The sequence below is a fragment of the Bos indicus genome, chromosome 13 (genome assembly GCF_029378745.1).
Source record: "Bos indicus isolate NIAB-ARS_2022 breed Sahiwal x Tharparkar chromosome 13, NIAB-ARS_B.indTharparkar_mat_pri_1.0, whole genome shotgun sequence".
Taxonomy (NCBI): domain Eukaryota; kingdom Metazoa; phylum Chordata; class Mammalia; order Artiodactyla; family Bovidae; genus Bos; species Bos indicus.
This window is the reverse complement of record NC_091772.1, coordinates 28,889,963-28,913,475: the sequence shown is the minus strand read 5'-3', so window position 1 is coordinate 28,913,475 and position 23,513 is coordinate 28,889,963. Positions and strand designations below refer to the sequence as shown.

The following is a 23,513-nucleotide window of genomic DNA, read 5'->3' as shown; positions in this document are numbered from 1 at the left end:
GCTGCACGTTTGCCTGCTGTTATGTATTTATTTATTTATGGCTGTGCTGGGTCTTTGTCGGTGCTCATGGGCTTTCTCTAGTTGCAGGGAGTGGGACCGACGCTCCAGTTGTGATGCACGGGCTTCTCATTGCAGTGGCTTCTCTTGTTGTGGAGAACAGCCTTGAGCTGCTTGGGCTTCAGTAGTCGCGGCAGATGGGTTTAGTTGCCCTGTGTCACATGGGATCTTCCCAGACCAGGGCTCGAACCTATGTCCCCTGCATTGGCAGGCGCATCCTTAACCACTGGACTACCAAGGAAGTCCCTTTTTTATTTTTATTTTTTAATTCAGAGCATTGCTAAGCCTGTTCAGTTCAGTTCAGTCACTCAGTCATGTCCGACTCTTTGTGACCCCATAGACTGCAGCTCGCCAGGCTTCCCTGTCCATCACCAACTCCCAGAGCTTGCTTCAGACTCATGTCTATTGAGTCGGTGATGCCATCCAATCATCTCCTCCTCTGTCGTCCACTTCTCCTCCTGCCTTCAATCTTTCCCAGCATCAGGGTCTTTTCCAGTGAGTCAGTTATTCGCACCAGGTGGCCAAAGCATTGGAGCTTCATCTTCAGCATCAGTTCTTCCAATGAATATTCAGGACTGATTTCCTTTAGGGTGGACTTTTTGGATATCCTTGCAGCCTATCTCTGCCCCACTGCTGTTATGAGTCTGTCCTACTCTTTACAGAGCCTGACCACTGCTGCTTCTGCTGGCTCCAGCCCAACTCAGCCCCATACCTTCCATGATTAGTCTGGATTACCCTTCCCAGTGGTTTTGGCTGGTATGAGCCTTCTCTGTCTCTGCTACCATGATGTCCTTCTCGAACGACTGAAGTGCCCATCCCTGAAGCTGCTACCACTGCCACTGCTCCCCTGTGGCTGCTGGAGGTACTCCACCTTGGCTACCAACCCCTGACGCTGCTGCCACTCCTGCGGTGCTGTGCTAAATTGCTTCAGCTGTGTCCAACTCTTTGTGACCCTGTGTACTGTAGCCTTCCAGGCTCCTCTGTCCATGGGATACTCCAGGCAAGGATACTGGAGTGGGTTGCCATGCCCTCTTCCAGGGTAATCTTCCTGACCCAGGGATCCATCCCCCAGCTCCTTCAGCTCCTGCATTGCAGGCAGATTCTTTACCGCTGAGCCACCTAGGAAGCCCTGCTGCCAGTCATACCTAGGTTCAATTCTGTTTCCTACTTTACCACCACCATGACCTCTTCTGTTGAAAGCATCACCGATAGGCACTATAACCTCAGTGCAAGGATGCTACAATCAGCCCCACCTCCAGTGCTAACTGGTGTCCCTACAGCTTTACTCAGGCTTCCCTGGTGGCTCAGCTGGTAAAGACTCTGCCTGTAATGCAGGAGACCTGGTTTCGATCCCTGGGTTGGGAAGATCCCCTGGAGATGGGAAAGGCTACCCACTCCAGTATTCCAGCCTGGAGGATTCCATGGACTGTATAGTCCACGGGGTTGCAAATAGTCGGACACAACTGAGCGACTTTCACATAGCTTCACACCCATGGGGTACATTGCCTTTTTATGCATTGTGTCTATTTTGTTTTTCCTACTATAGTATGTCTTTGAGGTCTTAGCAATCTAGTTCTCTGGTTTTGTGGACTTAGCCTAAGTTCACAAGAGGATCAGAAGATGGCAAGACTTACCAGGGCTTTGGAGTCTGCCTCTGCTGCCATGCTCTGACCTACAGTACATCTTGGAATAAATTTTTTTTTTTTTTTAATGTAAAGAATCCGTCTCTGAATCCTACTTCTAAGGTTTCCCAGGAAGCAAGAACCTTAGGCAATTGGTGTGTCTGGGCTTCTTGAAACAGATGTGCAAGGTTAGACCCCACAGTGGCTTTGGGCTTCTCCATATTATATATGTAATAGGAAAAATGGGATGAAGGTGACTTCTGAGGTATATTCCTGGGAAAAACTTGTCCAGACACAGATTCTGGCAAAGGATAATCAAGATGTGCAATGGTCTTGGGTTGGTTTCTCAGAGAAAAAGTAAGCAAAATCAAGGCCCAGCGACCCAGATTCAAAGCATTCCTTTCTCCTGGGCATTGTTTTCTTTCATTCCAAGCTCTCTGGTTGTGTAACTGTCTAAACATATTCAGACATGAAAGGGAGACACCCTAAACTACTTTCGTGGTCATGTTTGTTTATGCACCATTTTGCCCACAGAGTTGCGTCCTGTGCAGTCCTTGCCTGAAGATCCAGAATTTCCTTAAAAAAAAAAATACTTTATTACTCAAACTTCTCTCCTTTCATTTCTGAACCACAGCCTATGTACCATACATCTGTGCTCCTTTGAAACACAGCTTCAGGAGATTTGTTTCATAGAGAGGTGAAAAAGAAGTTATGTCTTGCCCAGCCTGGGCATGTGCTTCTGCAAACAGTCAGGATGCCCCTCGGGAGATGGGCATGGTGCCTTGCACAGGGAATTTTAATCTTTGTTGAGTGAATGAATTCACTTAAATTGGAAAGAAATACCATTTGTTCAGGAAGATTTGGGGACATTTGAGAACTAGCAATTTCCCCATTTCCCGTTGAATAGAATAGAAAGTTGTCTAAGAGAAGTGGGGTACATAACGAAGATTATTTAACAAGTTAGATAGAGAAAATGAGTTCAGGTATAAGAGCTTCGATGATCTGGTTTTAAAAGGTCCGGTCGCTTTCCCAGACCTTGGCCAGGTGGTCATTCCATGATCATAGCAAAGTTCAAAATAATTCCTTCTTTTGTCCCCCTCTATAGCTGTTCCATATCTCATAATTTCTCTTGATTCTTGTGATTAATTACCATTATGTTTAAAGTCAATATGCTTTACATTCAGAGTTTGGTTTCTTGGGTTCAGGCTGAGGTTCTGAATCAGAAAAATCACATATTATCAGAACTGAGGCAGAAATATTCCTCATGTCTAATTAAAATGCCAATGACTTTGTGACCTCAGGCACTGGTACCTCTTTTTCTGTTTATGAAAGAAAGTCACTAGTCTTGCTTTTAAGACACATACTTAGATCTCAAGGTTCAGATATAGTTTGTGAACCAGAGCATGTTTCCAGGTTTGGGGATAAAAGATGCCTATCAATATCTATCATTAATTCCATGAGTTTGACATGGTAAGAAATCGAATTAAGCAATTATTTTCCTTTGTGCCTCAGGCCAAAACTGACCAATGAAACTTAAGTTGATTTGAAAAATTCCTCAGAGCTATGAAAATAATGCACATTGAGGCATATTTTATTGTTTGAAAGGTCACGTTCTCAGCATAATTCCATTATTAGGTAATCTCACTGCTGGTAATTAAAGAGACCATTGAGTACTGCGCAGGTACGCACACTTCAACTTTTCATGTCAAACAACTTTAAAGAATCAGAATTCATAATATACAAGAATTTCCTGCAGAATGTTAAATAAATTAATATGGAACTTTCAAGAAAACACTGACGGTATAAAGTGAACTATCCTATTATTTCATTTGTGTGTGGTGTACAGATTTTTCTCAAACAATGTGAGGTGTAAATGAAGTTTTAAATTTGGAAAAATCACATCTGAGATCATATAACCTGGAGATCACTTGTCAGCACTTCGCACACCTTGGTGTTCTTACCTTTGTCTTCAAGCATGGTGTTATTTTCTGCCTCTGTGTTTCTTTTTTTTTTAATGTTTATTTTTTATTTTATCTGGCTGTGTCAGGCCTTAGTTGTGGCACACAGGATTTCCATTGCTTCAAGTGGAATCTTTTGTTGCATCACACAGACTCTCAACTTCAGTGTGCAAGCTCAGCACTTGCTTTGTGACATGTGAGATCTTAGTTCCCTATCCAGGGATTGAACCTGTGTCTCCTGCATTGCAAGGTGGATTCATAACCACTGGACCACCAGGGAAGTCCCTGTCTTTCATTTTCATGTGTTAACCTCTCTGTCTGACGTCGTCTCTTTAGTCTGACCCTTCTCCACACTCATTCCCCCAACTTGACAACAGTAAGTCTCATACAGTGCCCACATAACAGTCTTGAAGCCACAAGAACAGCCCTCCCTATGAAGTCTTCATCCACGGTGTGAGGTGAATCAGTCCTTCCCCACCTTCGGTTCCACTTTAACTGTCCAACCCCCTATGCTAGTTCTCTCCAGTATCATTCAGGTCTTTGAAGGCATTTTCATCTCCAATCCTTGGAATTCTTCAAGAGCCATAACTAGTCTTCATTAGCTTAGTATCCTCAGAGCAGAGCCTCTGGCTGGGCCTAACATACTGTAGGTTCTTCCTATAGACAAAAGGTTTGTGCCCCCGCTCTCGGAATTCAAATGTTGAAACCTAATCCCCAATGTGATGTGATGTTATTTGGAAGTGAGGCCTCTGGGAAATGATTAGGTTGTGAGGGTGGAGCCCTTGAATGGGATGAGTGCCCTTAGAAAAGAGACCCCAGAGAACTGCCTTGTCCCTTCCTCCCTGTGAGGACGCAGAAAACAACAGCAGTCTATGAACTAGGAAGTGAGCTCTCACCAGACAATGAGTCTGCTGACATCTTGATCTCGGCCTCCCCAGCCTCCAGAACTGTAAGAAGTAAATTTCTGTTGTTAACATACAACCCTGTCTATGGTGTTTCTATTACAGCAGCCTGAAGAGACTAAGACATTTCTTAACACATACATGTAATTTGAAAGAATTCTGCAGCGTCCTGGGGCCCAGCTTCAATAAGCTCAGTCATTAATGAGGTGCTTTTAGGATAGAAGACGGGGGCTCTCTTTCACACCCTCAGAGTGCAGGATGGGCACATTGGAAAAAAAGGTTCTTGTTCTATTTACACAGCTGGAGGGTTCAAAGAAGTCTCCGAGCTGGAAACTGCTAGGATTCCCCTCTCTGCGTATCATTGTCATTTTTGTCCCATCCTCTCTGCATATCATTATCATTTTTGTCCCATCTGTGCCCAGGGTTTGATTTCTGAAAGTGATTTGTCTACAGCCTGACCTTCCTGAACATTTTGAGAGAAGGATCAAGAAAAGGTGTTTCTCTTACGTAATATTCTTCAGCACAATGCCTTATTTTGGAGCTTTGAAATAAGGACCCCAAAAGAAACAGGAGGTCTTTAAAAATGTGAACAGATGCCTTCTTTGCAGGGAAGAGGGTGGAGAGGGTTAAAAGAACATTCAGCTGCCTCTCCTTCTTCCTCAGGGTTCAAAGGAAGGAAAGTGCCAGCAGCTTCCTCAGTGTCTTGGGCCCAGATACCCTGTTTTAGTTTTCTCCTTATCTGTGTTCCCAAAGGTCTTCTAAGCAAATACCAGAGTAATGGTCTGAGGCCACAGCAGCTGTTGGTTTCTTCCCTCTTGACAAAAGCACTTAAACCAAAAACCCTTAGAAAAGAGAGAAATATAAACACCTCTTTTTAAATGCCTTGCAAAGTCATGTCACTTTGTTCTTTATCCTTTTTTGTACAACACAGGAATAGCTAGAGACCCATTTCCACTCAAAGCTTGCAAGAGGACGAACAAAAGCAGTTTCTTTTTTCCCACTGTGTGGCACTTTTTCAGAAAGTCAAGAACTGCTGAAGTAAGATGTCTCCCAGGGCTAGATTCCAACTAACTGTGGCACTGATTGCTGATAACTTTTGGCAATCACCAGTTCTTTCAAAAATGGGACAGAGTATCTGAAAGATCATAAAGACAAGATGACTGATCAACCAAGGCTGAAAACCTAACACCCACTTACCCCTAGGCTTCCTCAATTTTAGAATGAAAATAGTGGAGGGAAAAAAGCATTGAGAATGAAATGTTGCCAGTCTTGTGCTTGATACTTGGTAACATAAAAGTGTTAGTGTGTGTCTTGAAACTCAGATATTGATCCAGAGGTGTGGAAAATATGTGAATGACCATCATTTCCATCAAACTCTGCATGACTTGCTTTCAGAACTATCTGGAGTAGGAAAACATGAAATTTGGGCTTGGAAGATGTGTGTCTGTACTGTTGTACTGGTTATACTGTTTTCAGAACTGTGATCTTGGATAAGTCACTGTATCCATTGGCTGCATAACAGACACACTGCCTGGGACCAGGGGACTACCTGAGATATGCCCTTCTGATGGACATTGTCAGCCATCTATTTGTAACACATTTGCTAACATCCCACTGGCTCAAACCAGCTATATAGCCACACCCAGAGTATAGCCACACCCAGAGGAAGTGAGAGAGTATAGTAAAGTCTAGGTGGAAGATGGCATAGATAACCAAATGCATGAAGGGTTGAGGCTAAATGATGCAATGTACCATGATACTTAGTTCTCTCAGTCTCTGTTCTCTCATCTGTTAAATGGGGATAATAACGCACCATTGAAGAAGAAACAAGATGGTACTCATGACTACTCACCCCAAAGCTAGAACAAAGTCAATAGCTGATAAATGTTAGTTTCTTCCTACTCCCCTCTCCAACTTGGCAACATGGAAATTAATGCTTGCCACACCACACAGGATTATTGTGAGGTTCTAAAAAGGAAATGCAGGTGAAAGCACTTGGAAAGAATGTCAATTGGTATATAATTTTTGTATTGTGATAACTTAGAGAATGCTTCCTCTTACCAGATACAAACATAAATTCAAGCATATGGATATTAATTCACAATTGTCATTGAATTCTTTGGTTCAGCATGGAGTAAGTGGAAATTTTCTCTGTGATATGCTGTGATAGTTACACTATGCTGCTAAGTCACTTCAGTCGTGTCCGACTCTGTGCAACCCCATATACGTCAGCCCACCAGGCTCCCCCACCCCTGGGATTATAAAGCAAAGTAAATACGCGTGGCCCAAGATCAAGGGCAGGGGCAGGGGAAAGTGAAATGGGAGGGGAAAGTATGGCATGAGCTAAAGTGACACTCAGAGTGTTGCCCAAGATAGCTGGAACCCATACAGTTCAGTCGCTCAGTTGTGTCCGACTCTTTGTGACCCCATGGACTGCAGCACGCCAGCCTTCCCTGTCCATCACCTACTCCCGGAGCTTGCTCAAACTCATGTTCATCAAGTTGGTGATGCCATCCAACCATCTCACATCACCTGAAAGCCTCAGTCTTAATGATGAAGTTTCCCAACAAGAAGTAAGGAGTAATGGGTCATGGAGGGAAAACCCTGATGGTTGTCAGGTCACAGTCTTCTTACCTTAATAAATAAAAAACTATTTATGAAGCAAGACAATACCATTGTGGAAAGGAGAACCCCTCCAGGACCCTAGAGTGGGCTCTTGTCTAACACCTGAAAGTTGTTTAGGGAGACACATGTGCCAATAAAGCAAGAGACTTTGTTGGGAAGGGGCACCCAGGTGGAGAGCAGGAGGGTAAGGGAACCCAGCTCTGCCATGTAGCTTGCAGTCTCAGGTTTTATGGTGATGCAGTTAGTTTCCAGGTTGTCTTTGCCCAATCATTCTGACTCAGGGTCCTTACTGGTGGTACATGCACATCATTCAGTCAGGATGGATTCCAGCGAGAAGGATTCTGGGAGATTGGTCAGACATATGGGCTAGTGTCACCTCTCTCCTTTTGACCTTTTCCGGATTCTTCCAGTTGGTGGTAGCCTCTTAGTTCCACGTTCCTTACCAGGACCTCCTGTTGCTAAGATAACTCATGCAAGGGGCTAGTGCTAGTGCTTGCCTGGCCAGAGCCAGCGGTTTCAGTCAGTGTTCCCCTTTCAATACCATCCTCAGATAATGAACCCTAAATGTGCAACTGGCTGTGGTCCCCAGAGACCACAAGGGACCATAGAAATTAACCTTGAAGATGGAGAGGGTGGGGAAGCAAGGGTCAGCATCTTAAAGCGAGAGATGGGAAACCTGAGCCTCTGACAGATACCTGTCTGAGGGCCTTTGTGACATTTCCAAGTGCTTCTGGCCTAGAGAGGTTTATTATGAAGTTCTTTCTTCTTTTTTTAATGTCAAAATAGAGAAGATGGATGGCCCAAGGGACAAATGCATTTGCTGAGAGATTCCTTAGTGCAGGAATGTTTCCTCCAAGGTCAGAAGCCCCTACCATGCAGTGGAAATTCCTTGAGCCAAGACTCTCTTTCCCTGTGATGCAAACTTAATTGATATTTTACAAGTTTCTGTATATTTGATATCCATTGACTTGTTCTTCCAAGGCTGAGTTAATCCCAGATTGTAGCTCCCGCCCTTTTTGAAGCAGTAGGAACTCTTCTGGAACATGAAATAGTACATGGAGAATGCCTCAATCTAAGGAAATCTGGGGGAAGAGATGTGAATGAGTGTTCCCACTTTTGCATATTTTGGCAACGTTAATCATCCTTAAGAATGTCAGGAGGTCTAATGAGCTGGTAATTATTGTCAACTGACATTGCATGTCTATTGCCCAGGTTAGAATATTTCCTAAAACCCTACCACCACCACCATCTGCCCATTCCCATCCCCCAAAGAAATCTAATGAATTTAGATATAAGAGATGGAATGGTCAGTATTTAAAGGACTTAGATATAGACAGTAAATTGACTGGTATGTTCCTTTTCACAAATAACTCATTATCTTTAATAAACACCAGACTTGTGCTTGATAAGTATCTTACACGGTAACTGACTTGACGTGGATGGCCAATGAATATTGATTGGTATCATCAACGAATAAGTGAATGAGGTACTAAAGTTAACACAATAGCCTAAAATAATGCAGTTTCAAATGCTTAATTTGCGGTCTGTAACTAATAAAAAATAGACCGTTAACTCTTTATATGTCTCCTGTTGCCGGAGGAGATGGGAAGGAACTAGTGTTCTCACTAACTGTGGCCTCACTGAGCTAAATGGAGGTCCATTGTGTGAGCAAAGTACTTAACCAAACCATCCACAAAATAGCAATAAGCACATTGCCTCCCTCATAGGGTAGTTGAGAGGGTGATGTGAGCTAATGATGAAAATCACTTAGTCCAGCATCTAGTACAAGTTAAGTGTTTAACAGCCATCACCATCTTCATCTTTACCATCACCATCAGCATCACCTCAAGATCCTAGTTTGGTCCAGGTCCTATAAATGTTTAAAGGTTTGGGTTAGTCAGGGACCTCTCAGACCACTGTGAACATGGTGAGCAAGCCCAGACTCCAGGGGCTAGAGTTATGGAGTATGAGCAACCAGAAAAGTTGCACTTTCATTATGTGGTGTGATGACACGGGAGATTCAAAATTCCTTCGTCAAGCTTCCTCCTCTGGCTCAGGAAGGCTGTCATGGTTCCAAAAACTATGCTTTGGGTTTGTCAGAAACCAACTAGCCTCAAACATATAATCAGTCTATTTTTTTAAAAACCTTGACATAGTCCCACTCTGTTGTACCACTTTAACCCTCTGGGAGATTTAAGGTCAAAGAGAGAGAGAAGAAGCAGGAAGTGATTCGTTGTGGCAAAATCAAAAAAGGGCAAAAAAAAAGTTTGAGAAAAGTGATTGGAATTGGTAATCCTGGTGAGTCGGGTTCCAGGTGTAGGAAGGAACAAGACCAAACAGAAAGCTTCAGAAAAGAATTGTGGAAAATAAAAGGCACAAGATGGTTGTACCTTGTCCAGGTTGTTGAGAAGTCAAAGAGAATGAAAGCTGGGTGGAATGGGTGATGTGTCAGAATGAGCGGAATAGCAAGCCTGTTTCAATGTCCAGCACTAGGAAGTGGGGTGGATGAGCACTGCTGTCTTTAAAAAAACCAAGAGTGATTTTCTCCCTCCCCTGAATAAGCCCTTGAGGAGATAAAAGAAGGATTTGGGAGATGGGAATATAATTAAAGATGCAGGTGGAGGAATGGAATTCTTGTGGAACAAATTGGTTTTTAGTTGCCCCAGAAAGTGACTAACGGGTATCCCACTAGAAGATGAGTGGAGCCATAGCAGAAGGGGAACCTCGTGGGAGGGGTGACAATCCTACAGAGAAACACAAGAACACACGCAGAGGTTGATATAAAAAATGAGCTGGCAGGGGCTTTCTCCACCCCATTTCGCACTGTATCACCTGAAACTGGAATAGGTCCCCACTGATAGTAGGTACATTACAACTTTGTCAGATAGATGACTGAATACATAAAAGATTAAATAACCCCTGAATATTAGTATGCTGAATACAAAAACGTCATGTTTAAGCCAGCAACTAAAAGAACAAGGTCCAGAGACCCCCCAAAATGCCAAAGATCAAGGCAGAGTTGGGGTTATTGAGGATTTTTCTGGATGCTAAGACTCAAGCCAAATGACGGATATAATTGGTTGAATTAGAATGAGGTTACAATGTGCACGTGTCATGTAGTAGAGAAAGGTGAAGAGTAAAGGACTGAGACAGGAGAGGAATCAGAGGGTGATGGTGTAGACCCTGGGAATCTTTAGAATGTGAGTGTGTGAACTGGAAGAGAAAGCACGGGTTCATGAAGGACGAAGAACACAAATGAAGGATTAGGAACACAAATGGAAGAAGAGGCTGGATAAGAGGATCAACTTCTGATACCATTTGGGGGTCAGCATGCGGGTCACCCCTATCCTGGAGATGAATCGAGAGTCAGGCATAAAAGCAGCAAGTTCTATCCAGGGACAGGGAGCGTTAGCTTTAAATTTCATTGATGAGTTCACATGTAGTATGTGCATGTCACACATACGGTGCAGAGATTTCAAATTATTTCCGCATAGAGAATTTCTCAAACATAAAAAGTTCCCGAAAACCTCATCTTTTTCAGTTTCATTATGCTCTGACCCAGGTCTTGGCAATATTTTTTCACTGTCTACTTTTTACAAGGGACCAACCAACAAGGCTGAATGAAACACTCAATCCTTGTTTATGTGGAGTCCTGGGCAGCACTCACACTTAATATTTCATGCTTAGCCCTTCAGGAACTGAGTCCATAAATCTGCTTTTGAAACTTCCTGGGAAGAGGCTCTGCCTGTACATTCATACACATCTGGCCAAACAGCAAGAAAACCCAGTTAACTATCCAGATGTTATGTCAACACTGAGCTAAAAAAAAATGGTAACCTAGAAATATCCAAGTGATGAGATTTCTTTTTTGGCTTTCTGCACACCAGCCAGAAAACCAGCTGAGTAATGGTGGCAACTAGATGCCCCGCTGTTGGGTCCATTCCTTAAAAGAGGAATGAATGAATGAATGAATAGCTCTGCAGTGCCTTGGGCTGTCAGCTCTACAGAGAGCATCTGCCAGTGGATCCTGGGAAGCAGGGGGATGCCCCGGGGAACAGCTAAGCCACCTCGCCTCCTGTCCTGGGTGAGCTGTCCCTGTGCTTTGGTGCAGATCACTTTTCTTGGCTCAAATGTGGTACCTAAGACAGGGATCATTTGTCAAGTGAGCCTGGTACACAGAGAGCTGTAGGCAGATTATGGAAAGAGAGAGGGAGGAGAGGGAGGGAGGGGAGAGAGAGCGCGGGAGAGAGAGAAAGAGCGAGGGAAGAGGGCGAGGAGAGGAGCAGGCTTCTTCAGGAACAGCGCTTTTCAGGCACCGGAGATTCAAGTTAGACAGGGTGGCAAGGCGCCTCCGGGAAGAGGGGAGTGCCCGGCGACTCCCGGCATGGCTCTTTTCTTGTGGGATGCTTGAAGACAGCGCGCAGACAGAGTAACTTGGAGGAGAGGGAAACTGGCATGAGGATTCTGCCAAAATGGAAGGGCTCCTGTCTCCGATGAGGACTAAGGTAAGGGGAGTGGATCTCCGTTTCTTTTGATTCCGCTCAAAGGTACAGGAAAGGCGGCTGAGGTGTCCTCAGGCTTCTGTAAATGGGAGGCTCCGGGAGCTTTTGTCTTGTTTCAGAACTAGGCTGGCGGATGCAACTGGATCTCTCAAAGAATAGGCTCGCCTCAAAGGCAGTGCGATCCTGGGAAGGGGAAAGCAGGGGGTGGAGAGAACCATCTGTCAGTGCGGACAATGGGAATCTTAGTGAATGAGTTCTCCTCTTGGGTGATTAGACAGCCATATTTTAGCAGGATTTCCAATCACTCTTCTTCGGAGGCTGTGCAGCCCTCAGAGCTGCTCGTTGCAGGAAGTACCAATTTCTGCACTGCTGTTAAGCAGAAAGAGTAACATGTTTGAAAGGAGAGCATGCCCAGCTCTCACTCAAAATATGCTCTTGCCTCTTGCTCTTCTCTAGAGCGAGAGGGCCAGGGAATCCTCAATGGAAAGTAGGTTAATGCATTCTGGAAGCCAGCGTGTTCTCAGGGAACTGGCAGACCCGCGGAAAAGAGTCCAGTGCACTGGACTAGCCTGATGTCTAGAACTCAGTCCTCTAACATTTAGAGGCGCTTGTAAGAAACAGCTCACCCTCTCCCGGAGGCTCTGGGAACTTGCTCTCCGGGTTAGAGTTTGCTTTTTTGCTTGAAAAAGGGATGCCGTGAAGATGGGGCATTAAAAGCTCAGATGAGGAGTATATTTGATATCTGCTATATCCACATGTAACTCGAACTGGGTGCACCAAAAGTTCTACCTTGTGCTAGAAATACTACCTTTTCTAAAAAAAAAATCGTGGGGAAATTATCTCCATAACCACCCAGAAGAGTTAAAGTCAAAAGACTATGGCTTTGATTTGATTTTCACCTCTTTGATCCTCTATTTAGTGATTCCAAGACAAATAGACTCTTTTGTCATGGAGTTATTTTTCCCCTTGCTTGTTAATGAGCATGACCACAGTGTTTTAAGAGAATATTAGAACTAGAGTCTTACGCATGACAGCTTCCATCCTCGCGGAGAATTCCCCATCTTCCTCTCTCAGTCCCAGTTGTGTGACAGTCATTCATTAGACGGACTGCCCCAAGTGAATTTGTTACCAAAGGTTCTAATCTCAGCCCCTGGGCTGACTGGCTGACTGATCTCCTGCAAGACCTCTTCTGTGACCCATTTGCTCTCTTGGAGCATGTAGCTGGCATCGTTATGGTTGCAGGCAGCATACCTCAATTCAAGGTGCTGCGGAAACAGCAGATATCTCTTCCTATGTTGTGTACCACTGCAAAGAGAGTGGCAAATGGCAGTGGATTCCTGTGTCTCTTTATTGACAGAGTGCGGTGTGAATGCTTTAGGGAACGGCATGGAAATCTGTATGCCGAGCTTCCGAAATTGCTGCCACTGGCACTCTCTCTTGTGCACAGTCAGGCTTCCATCAGAGCAATGAATCTGTGCTCATAACCTTAACGCGAGTACAACTCTCTTAGACTTGGACGGGAGTTCCCAATGCAAATGAGTCAAGACCTAAGCACAGTGGCGGAGGCATAAATCACACTCCGGGCCAATTAGAATGGCATGCTCTTGCAGGGGGAGATATGAATGTCAGTGGGTCAGACTACTCATATATTATGTTTATCAGTTTAATTCACATCAGAGCTTTTTCCTTAACCATTATATCACCCAGTGAAACTATGGAGTAGGGGGTGGTCCCGCTAGAGTTCAAACATAGTCTCTACATAGCAAGTGGACTCATTCAGACCCACTAATTTTTAGCTTTCGTGAGATTTGTGTGTGTGTGAATTAAACTGCTTCTGTGAATTCTTTTTAACTCTCTTTCTGATGCTGGAAATCAATATATCCATATTGAAGATTCAAATCACATTGAATTTGGTACCTTCCAGTATCATCCTGACTCAGGGGACAAGACCTGACTGTGCAGGAGGCAAAAGGAGATCCCTTTGATGGGTCTCAGCTTTGGTTCCTTAATTGCTCTGTCCCATGTTGTTGAAATTACCCTGTGAATTGTAAAAATCTATCCAAAGATGTAGATCAGTGGCAGTGGGTTGCTGTTCTTAAACTTTGATCCACACTGTGTCTCATTAAGTCTATTCTGGAATATTTTCCCCCTTTCATAAGTATTTAGCTGGAAGTTTCTGACTTCAGAGTATCATAATAGGTTGAACAAAGAAAGCCTCCTAGCGCTGAATTTTGGTGTGTTATGGTTACTTAATAACTTACTGACAGTTTAAAGCAAGTGTTGAGGTAAATTGGACATCATGCACTAATTTCATTACGCTGTGTAATAGACTTAACCAGTGTAAATCATGGGTGCTTAATGCATTTTTATCTTGGGATTTGCATAATTGACACATAAATATGCATGAGGTTAACTGGAAATGGCAAAAGGAGGTGGGCAAAATGTTCATGAGTGTTCAAATAAGGCAGTTGCAAGGAGGGCACCTGAGCACTGCATCTCCTGGGTGGTGGCCACACGAGACATACCTGGAAACAGACAGGGGAGCAGCTGGCCTCCTATGTCACAGTCAGTGTGCTGTCAGTGACGCAGGGACTCACTGAAGTTTTTGGCTTGTGGCTGCATTCACTTGAGTACGCTACTTACTCTTCCTTTTATATATAATGCAATCTCAGAGCATCTGCAGGCTGATGGATAGACTTGTGACTGGTCTCCTGGCAGGCCACGACACAGGCCTCAGGATGCTAACCATAACAAATGATGTTTGCAGAGACTAGGGGTTGGGGGGAGGAAAAGAGAGGCACTGATTGAGTCATTTCTCCTAGGAGGGTCCAGGAAAGAATTTTATAATTAATCTTCTTTGTGCACTTTTAAAATGTGTCCTTTTTTAATTTGATTTCTAATCCCCCAACTTCTATAATTCTCTTTAATCCTCTGTGCACTGCCTCCAGTGAATGAGGCTGGCAGAAAAATTCCTCTCATTTTCAGCTTCTTGTTATTCCTGCTTGCCAGTGCCTGCTGTAAAATTTGCAGGAGGAGAAGAAAGGGGAGGGAAGGGGAGAGGAGGGAGGGAAGGGAAGATGGCTTGGTTAAAAGTTCACCTTTTGTTTTTTCCTTTCAGTTTTACTGAGATGTAATTGGCATACCACGCTGCATATGTTTAAGGTGTAGAATGTAATGACTTAACATATATATATATATTTCAAAATGATCATCACTGAGTTTATTTAACATCCAGCTCCTCACCTCATATAGTTACCAAAAAAAGCTTTCCTTTGTGATGAAAACTTTCAGGATTTATGCTCTTAACAAGTTTCAAATGGAACAGCCAATGGTGTTCACTGTTCTCACCACACTGTACATTACATTCCTAGTACTGAGTGATCTTATGGTTGGAAACTGTACATTTTGACCACCTTCCTTCCAGTTCCCTTTATCACCCTCTGCCTGTGGTAACCACAAATGTGATCTCTTTTTCTGTGAGTTTTTTTTTTTTTTTAATTCCACATTTGAGAGAGATGAGCAAGACCATACAGCATTCATCTTTCTTTGACTTATCACCCTTAGCACAATTCCTTCAAGTTTCATCCATGTTGTTGCAAATGGCCAGGATTGCCTTATTTTTATGGCTGAATAGTATTTCGTGTGTGTGTGTGTGTGTGTGTGTGTGTGTGTGTTTCTGTTGCTTCCATGGCTTGGCTATTATGAGTAGTGTGACAATGAATAAGGGGTGCAAATATCTTTTTGAGTTTGTGATTTCATTTCCTTTGGATAAATACCCAGAAATAGAATTACTGGATCATATGATAGTTTTATTTTTTATGTTTTGAGAAATGTGAAATCTATCTTTTATGTCCAAAAGATTTTATATCCAAGGTGTGTTTTATCAAGTGACTGCACTGTAAATGGATTGAAATGAACTTCTCTACAAGGGATGGAGTATTAACTTCTAGAAAGTTTAACTTGACAGGTGAGTAACTCTTCTGTGTACTAACTTGGGTTTTTAGAATACCATGACACTCTTGCCTTTTATATCTGCTTTCCATTAATAATTAGCTAACTTCCCAGAGAAGGTGTTGCTTATGTTTCAACCCCCCTAATTTCTGCCTCAAAGACATTGTGGATATTACTTCACTTCAGTTACTTTTTTTTAAAGGGAATGATTCCTGATCTGTGGCTTAGGGTGATTTTCTAAGGGAAGTCATTCTGAAAGGATCAGGCCATTCGTGAAAGGGATACTAAGGAGAAATGTAAACTGAGCTGATAACAGTATAAGCATTTGAAGTTAACACAAGAATTGTGTCTGGCTTTTGTGCACCCAGAGTAAGTGCCCCAAGCAGCAGTTGCTGTTACTTCAAGGACAATCCTTTTCTACCACACTGCAATTTTGGAAACATTAGATACAGATGTAAGATGTGAACATCCTAAAATTGCAGGCAATACAGAGAGCGAAAGAAAGAATCAAAAGAGTGCAAAGCTCTCTGGCTCTTTAGATCAATTATCATGCAATATAGGAAACCCTTCAAGTCACTTAGGATTGTGCTAAATCTGCTCAAGACTTTGCCAGGACTCCATGGAGGAGTATGTGAAATGATCCATTGTGTTCTGCCTGCTTAATACGTAGATTCTGAAAAAAATACTGAAATCTCCCTTTTAAAGAGCTCCTTGAAATCAGTACAGACTAAAGAATACTGTAGTCTGAACTGGGAAGTCTAAGGCAGAGGCTTGACAATTACTTTCAAACATATTAAATATACACAAGATTATTCAGCAGCTAATGACAGGCTATACTTTATCTTAATGGAGACTTAAATAAGAGGAAAACTACTGGAGCTGAAACATGACAGCTGTAGATTCAATTCAAGGCAGTGTTTCTTGACACCAAAATGTTTTTCCTGAGAAAGGTTTATGTGGTTTCTAATCTGAGGCTTCTGAGACAGGTAAGGACGATCCTACCTATGAAGCCAAGAGGAGCCTTTAAGACACGCCCTGTTTTTATGATGCTGTGAATTTTCACCATAAAGCCAATAAAACCAGATATACGTTTGCTGACAAGGCATGCAGTAGACTCCTTTATAAAGTTACATGTATTGAATCACGCAACTCAGCTGGGTGCGAACAGGAAACAACTTTATTCTGTTTTCAAACAACCTCTTGCAAGCAAACTGAATTGTGGAGAGGAAGTTGGGGACTACATAGAACAATTTATTTGCTTAATGAGAGAAGATACACAAGGCAACATAACCTTTCCTAATCAGGCGATAGACTACATCGCACTCCCAAACCTATAAAACTTGGGGTTCACACTCTAGCTCTGCTGTTGACTTGGGTGTTTTTCTGAGACAGTTTTCTCATGTACAAAATGCATACAGTGATGAAACCAATACCATATCAGGAGTCTCCAACCTCCAGGATCTGATGCCTGATGATCTGAGGTGGAGCTGATGTAATAATAATAGAAATAAAGTGCACAATAAATGTAGGGTGCTTGAATCATCTGGAAACCATCACCCTACCCAGTCCGTGGAAAAATTGTCTTCCACAAAACCAGTCCCTGGTGCCCAACAGGTTGGGGACTGCTGCATAGGTTGTTTTGAGAAGTAAATAAGATAATGACTACAGGGTCTTGTCACATTATAATAAATGTTAGCCATTACTAGTATCCTCGTGTGAATGAATATATACCAAAATGCAAGTCTCACAACAAGTGTTTGGGATGAATTGCCATAGTCATGAGCACAAGTAGGAAAGGCAGAGCATTGGTCTTCAAGCTGAAACGCAGGAGGAGAGCCCCTCCTCACTGCAAGATCCCTGTGAAGTCAGGCCCTCACCTGTCAAGGTGCAGCTCCAAGAGCTGAGGATAAAACAGACGCCTTTGGAGCGTAAATCAGTTCTCATTACAGCCAGGGCCTTCACAACAAATGATGATGATGTGGAAATTGTTTAGAAGAAAAGACTGTAGATTCAGCTGAAGCCTAAAGTTTTCCTCTCCAGAAGCTCGAGAAAATCAGTTTTCTGCTCCAGGTTTTGGTTTTGTCATCTCCACACTGACACCTTCATAAAAGAATAGTCCTTCTTCCTTTTGTGCTTTAGATCTTACCAAGTTGAAAGTGCATTATCTTCTGTGATCTTTACTGCAGTGGTTACAAGGCCTCAGGGAGGAAAGAGCTGGGAACAGGCAGAGAGATGCCTCTGTGGGTCTCCCCAGATGGATCAGCTCTCCTATCTCCTGACAGTGGGGCCTTGGTGCTTGGAGACCAGACCTGGGCAAATGCAGGATGCAAGGCTTGTCCCACTCCCCAGAAGGTAGATGAAAAGAGCCAGGAACAGACTGCGAAACAGCCTGGTAACTTTTGGACTCTCAAAGCCATGATTGGTTTAAAGCCTTTTCCATCATGTCCCAACAAAAATCCTGTTGGCCCAGGAGATTTTATGAAGTCACAGAGGAGGCTGGCTGGATGACCCTGTGGAAGCAGAAAAGGAATGGGCCCCTGGCTTCATCAGATCGGATAACAGGGCCCCAGGTGGCAACACCCCTGGCCGGTAAGCCAAATTCTACTTGTACCTAGGGAAAACAGCACAGATGAGGCCCCTCAAGCTACTGAGCTTATGCTGTATAATTAGACTGGAATATGAAGGTGGCAAGTAAATGTTAACATGATTGAGGGAGGAGAGGGCATAGATGAAGGTTTTTGAGCATTTCTGAAATATAAAAAAAAAGAAAATTAAAATCGCTCAGTCATGTCTGACTCTTTGTAACTCCATGAGCCTGCCAGGCTCCTCTGTTCATGGAATTCTCCTGGCAAGAATACTGAGGTGGGTAGCCATTTCCTTCTCCAGGGGATCTTCCCAACCCAAGGTTTGAACTGGGGTCTTTGAACTGGATTCTTTACTAGCTGAGCTACCACGGAAGCCCTATAAAAAATAGAGAGTTGATATATTTGTGGTAATTCTGTTCATTTTCCAGTCAGATCTATTTGGTACATTTCCAGCAGGAGAAGAGATCTCAACAACAAAGCTGCTGAGCAAGAGAAAGTAACCTGGCAGTTATTCTATCTCATTTACCTATCCATCCAGCAAGGATTTATTAAGTGCTCGGATCAAGTGTCAGGGAATAAACTCGTTTCTTTCTGTCAAGGTTGTACAGACAAAAGGGAAACATGTTAAAGATCCACAAACCAGACAAAGCAGCCCAGTCCCTTCCCTTGAAAAGAATCTGAGCACATGCTCTAGAGGCTGGAAGCAGGAGAAAATGCTCTCCCTGAAGGGCACGTTCCTTTTCACTGAGTGAGATGCTTTTCACAAGTGGATGATAGCAATTGGATAAATTAACTCCGCATTGGTATTCAAAGGGAATTACGTTAATGGTAATAGCTGAGTGTCTTCAAAGGGATAAAGATGCCTCCAGGAGGATCCTACTGCATCTTGGAAGGTTTCCTTTATCTACGTGAAGAGCGTGAACTCCAATGTATTTTCTAAATGGGAAAACTGAACACAGTTATTTCTCCAAAGATTTCAAGTCAAATGCTGTAGTTAGCACTGGGAAAACCAGGTTAGAAAATGCAGTGTCAAGTATGATGAAATTTGATAAAGACCAAAGCCCTTAGTTAATTCATTTTGATAACTAGAATAACCCCAACTACACAGTTGGACTTTTCTATTATTATTATGTCTCTACAGATTTTTGGTGAGAGATTCATATTTGTGTGTGTATGTGTAGCTCTCATTCACTTTCAAAACTGATGTTTCTGAAAATGATTCCAATGCTAGTGTATGTCATAGAAATGGAGCAGAATTTAGATATTTTCCTAGAGGCTGTAAGACAAATTTTAATTTACAGGTTAAGTAAGTCATGGCTAGCTCTTGGGTAGGGCTCTTGGGCATGTGCATTGTGGATAGACTGGAAAGATGTTAACATTTACTGTAAGGTACTTTGTTTTCAATTTTAGGGGTAAAATCATAGTATGTACCAAGGATATGCTATAGTATATAACAAAGAGTGAAGAGAATGTAAGTTCTCTAACTCAGCATTGGCCAATAGAAATATAATTCGAGCTATAGGAGTAATTTTAAAGTTGCTTATAGCCACATTAAAAACAAACAAAAAAAAGACATAGCTATAAGTATTGGGTTGTCCAAAAAGTTCATTCAGGTTTTTGGTAAGATGTTACAGGAAAATCTTAATAAACATTTTGGCCAACCCAATAATTTTAATGACATCTTTTATTTGCTAAATACATCTAATATATTATCATTTCCCCATGTCATCAATATCAACTTTATGAATGAGATATTTTACATTCTTTCTTTATAGTGTCTTCAAAATATTGAGTGCATTTTATGCTTACAGCACTTCTGGACCCAGACTGGCCACATTTCAAGGGCTCAGTAGGCACAGATGGTTGGTGGCCACCATGCTAGACAGGGCATCTCTAACTGATTTATTGGTACCACCACAGAAGCCATAAAGCGGGGATTTGTCTCATACTGGTCAATTGCAATTGCTGTCAGCTCTCCCCAGTGTTGTATTGTAGTTGGGATGCTGGTGCAGCCCAGGAGCTCTGGTACAAGCATATTTGGTGGGATGAATGCCCAGAGCGCTTTGACCTCGACCATGAAAGCTGATGGTCACACACAAAGCATGAAGGATCTCAATGCCCCCATTGTGTGGGAGGGATGGGGGTCAAGTCAGAGGGGGCATGTGGACACCAGGGAACAGAGCAATTCTAAGTGGTTCATGGGGTTGTTTTCCACACTTTCCTCCCAGTCGATTTAACATTAATACTAAGTTTTTCTCTCTCTTTTTTCTTTGCCATTCCAAGTGTTGTTTCAGGTCTTTCCCTTTGGTTTAATAACATTTCTGTAGGGATTTTCTCTAGCTGGTTGCTCCAGACACCAAAGCACTCTATGCAAAGGCATTGTCAGCTGGGGAAGCATTTTCTTCAACAGAGTCGAAGTTCTTGGCTCTGCTGATCCTCCATGACCTCCACCCCAGTCCACACCTCTCCCTCCAGTTTCATGGCTACACATCCAAATAGTTGTTTGTTTCTCTTGTTGTTGCTTTCATCACTCGCTGGATATTCTAGAGACATTTTAAACCTAATACAAGCATGAACTCATTGTTACCTCCTCAAGCTGTTCCTTCCTGTGTCCCCACCTCACTAAGTGGCAGCCCCCTCCATCTAGGCGCAAGCCAAAGACCTGGTCTCTACACCCTCTTCTTCCCCTGACTCTTCATATCCCATCAGTTCCCACGTCTTGGTTTCTCATCTCTGTGCTCTGTCTTATGTCTCTTCCTTCCACTTCATCCACAAGATCACACTTGGAGTGCAAGTGGTCATCTTTTGACTGACTTCTTACTAGAGTCTCCTTACTGGGCTTCTGGTCTCCAAGACTCACTTCCTCTAATCCATCAATTTATTCCTCACAGAGCCACTGTTCTTAGACACAAATCCAATCATGTCACTTTTCTTCTCAAAATTCTTCTCTAGCTGCTTGCATCACCTATGAAGTAAACTATCACCGCTAGTGTGACATCTGGGTAAATGTTACCAATCAAGGTTGTTGGCCTCCTTAATCAATAGAAACTGATTAGAGGCCAGACAGGAAATCCAGGCAAGGCTTTGTTGGGCTCCTGCTGCAGTAAGAGTGAGAACAAGAAACAGGTGCCCTCGCTCTCCCGCTCACTCTCTGAGGAGGGGGGAAGCTGATGTGAGGGTAGGGGTGTGTCCAGGAGTCAGGCTGGAGGGGTGCCTGAGGTGGTTTGCCCACATCTCAGGGCATGTGCAGGGGACATGCACCATACGCTGCTTTTCTCTCAGCTCTTCAAAAATGTTTTCATCCTCATTTTAAAGAAGAGCAACTGAGACTTGAGATAGTCAAGTAACTTTCTCAAGATCATCACAGTCATCATGAGGATAGAGACAGGACCTGACCCCTTAGTTGACCTCAAATCCCACATTTCTTTACACTATACCAAATGCCTCCCAAATCTGTGATGTGGTTGGTGGTATTGTATGATATAAAGGTGATCCAGTAAAGAATGAGCCAGATTATGGTAGGTTCTGGGCTCCAGTTGGGCAAAAGATAGTCTAGGAGCTGTGGAGAAGACTCAAAGGGTCTCCATGTAAGGTCAATTTCCACAGTATCAGAGCAAATGCTGTTAATGTCCCCTTATTAGGTTGGTCTGATGAATGGGACCTCCTTCACAGAGCATAGCGGGGTTGCTTTGCATTAGTTTTAGATTCAGTTTGGACTTCACTGCAACTCTCAAACCTGAACCTTAGGTCTCCCAAGGGTTGGTGAGTTTTTGAGAAATATTTGTGTTCCTTTGCTCTTCTCTCAGGAGACCTACCTCTATTAAATGAATGAACCAACAATGGCAATACAGCCAACTACTCTGACATGAGTTCATTTGCTCTAAGAAAACATGTATCTGGATTGCTGTAAAGTTTATTTTGCTTTACAGCTTAATGTTTTCATGAAGAGAGTCTTGATGAACCTCTTGATGAGCCTCTTTGATGAACCCAATGAGATCATCAGACAAGGCTCATGCTCAGGTTTACAAGGTGTGGTCCTGGAACAGCTAGGAGTCTATGGATCTTCAAAGGTTTCCATTAAAGTATTTTCCAAGCAGTATTGAGTTATATGTAACGTGGCTAAAATGCCTTACTCGTCATGACTTATTTCAGGTAATCAAAAGCACATAAAGAATATAGACCTGTAGCCCTATATATGTGTCACCCAGATTAAGAAATGAAACATTGCTGACAGAGTATCATCCCCCTTCTTAATTTCCCAGAGTTGACATCCATTCTGAATTTGACATTTACCATTTTATACCTTTATTTATATTTTTACTACCAACGTTTGTCATGAAAAGTCAGTGATATTGTATGTATATTTTAGTGCCTCCCAAAAACAGTGCCTAAGTGTATGAACCTTCGCAACTTGTTCTCTCCACTCAACAGGGCATGTGTGTGTCATCAGCATGGATGTGTATAGCTGCAGGTCATTCATTTTCCCTCCTGAAGGAATTGCTAGAGCACAGCAGGGCATGAATATACCACAAGTCTTATATCCATTCTCTTGTGGGTGGATATAGCCCCCTCTCACCGCTTTCAGTCATTGCAAGCAATATTGCCGAGTCTGCTCTTATATACATCTCCTTGAACTCATGGGGAAAGTTTCCACAGTGTCTATGCTGGGAGCAAAGTATCTGGGCTGGGAGGTATGGACATCCTAATATTTACCAAATTGTTCTGCAGAGACAATGACCATCAGAACATTTTCTTTCCCCATGTTATGACTCTCTCTTCACCATATTCTGTGGTAGGGATGGCATAAGTGTTTTTGTCTATATATACAGCATTTATTGTACTTGTTGCATTGTGTCCAGAGGATGAAAGTCAGAGAGGTATTTGATTACTTTCCACCAAAACCTCCATCTGCTGTCATTCTACTCTAACATGTACTTTCTCTTTTTAAAAATTTTATTTATTTAATTTAAGTATAGCTGGTTTACAATGTTATATTAGAGTCAGGTGTATAGCACAGTGCCTCAATTATACATATATATCCTTTTCTCCTATAAAGTGAAAGTGAAGTCATTCATTCATATCTGACTCTTTGCAATCCCATGGACTGTCCATGGGATTTTCCAGGCAAGAGTACTGGAGTGAGCGGGTTGACATTTCCTTCTCCAGGGTATCTTCCCAACCAGGGATGCTCCTATAGGTTATTACAAAATATTGAATAGAGTTCCCTGTGCTATACAGTAGGTCCTTGTTGATTATTTTATATATAGTAATGTGTATATGTTAATCCCATCCTTCTGATTTATCCCTCCCC

General features: G+C 42.8%; 1 protein-coding gene across 4 annotated transcripts in view; it reads left to right on the top strand.

Moving 5' to 3' along the window:
• Window positions 1-23,513, top strand: part of FRMD4A (FERM domain containing 4A) — a 750,010-nt gene that overhangs the window by 220,481 nt on the left and 506,016 nt on the right. The window contains exon 1 of one of the 4 annotated variants that reach the window (XM_070802097.1): window positions 11,476-11,669. The exons of the other annotated variants lie outside the window; for them this stretch is intronic. Coding sequence (XP_070658198.1) covers window positions 11,637-11,669 — 33 coding nt within the window. The 5' untranslated portion in view covers window positions 11,476-11,636. Of the gene's footprint in view, window positions 1-11,475; window positions 11,670-23,513 lie in introns of those variants that run through there. 4 annotated transcript variants of the gene reach the window in all.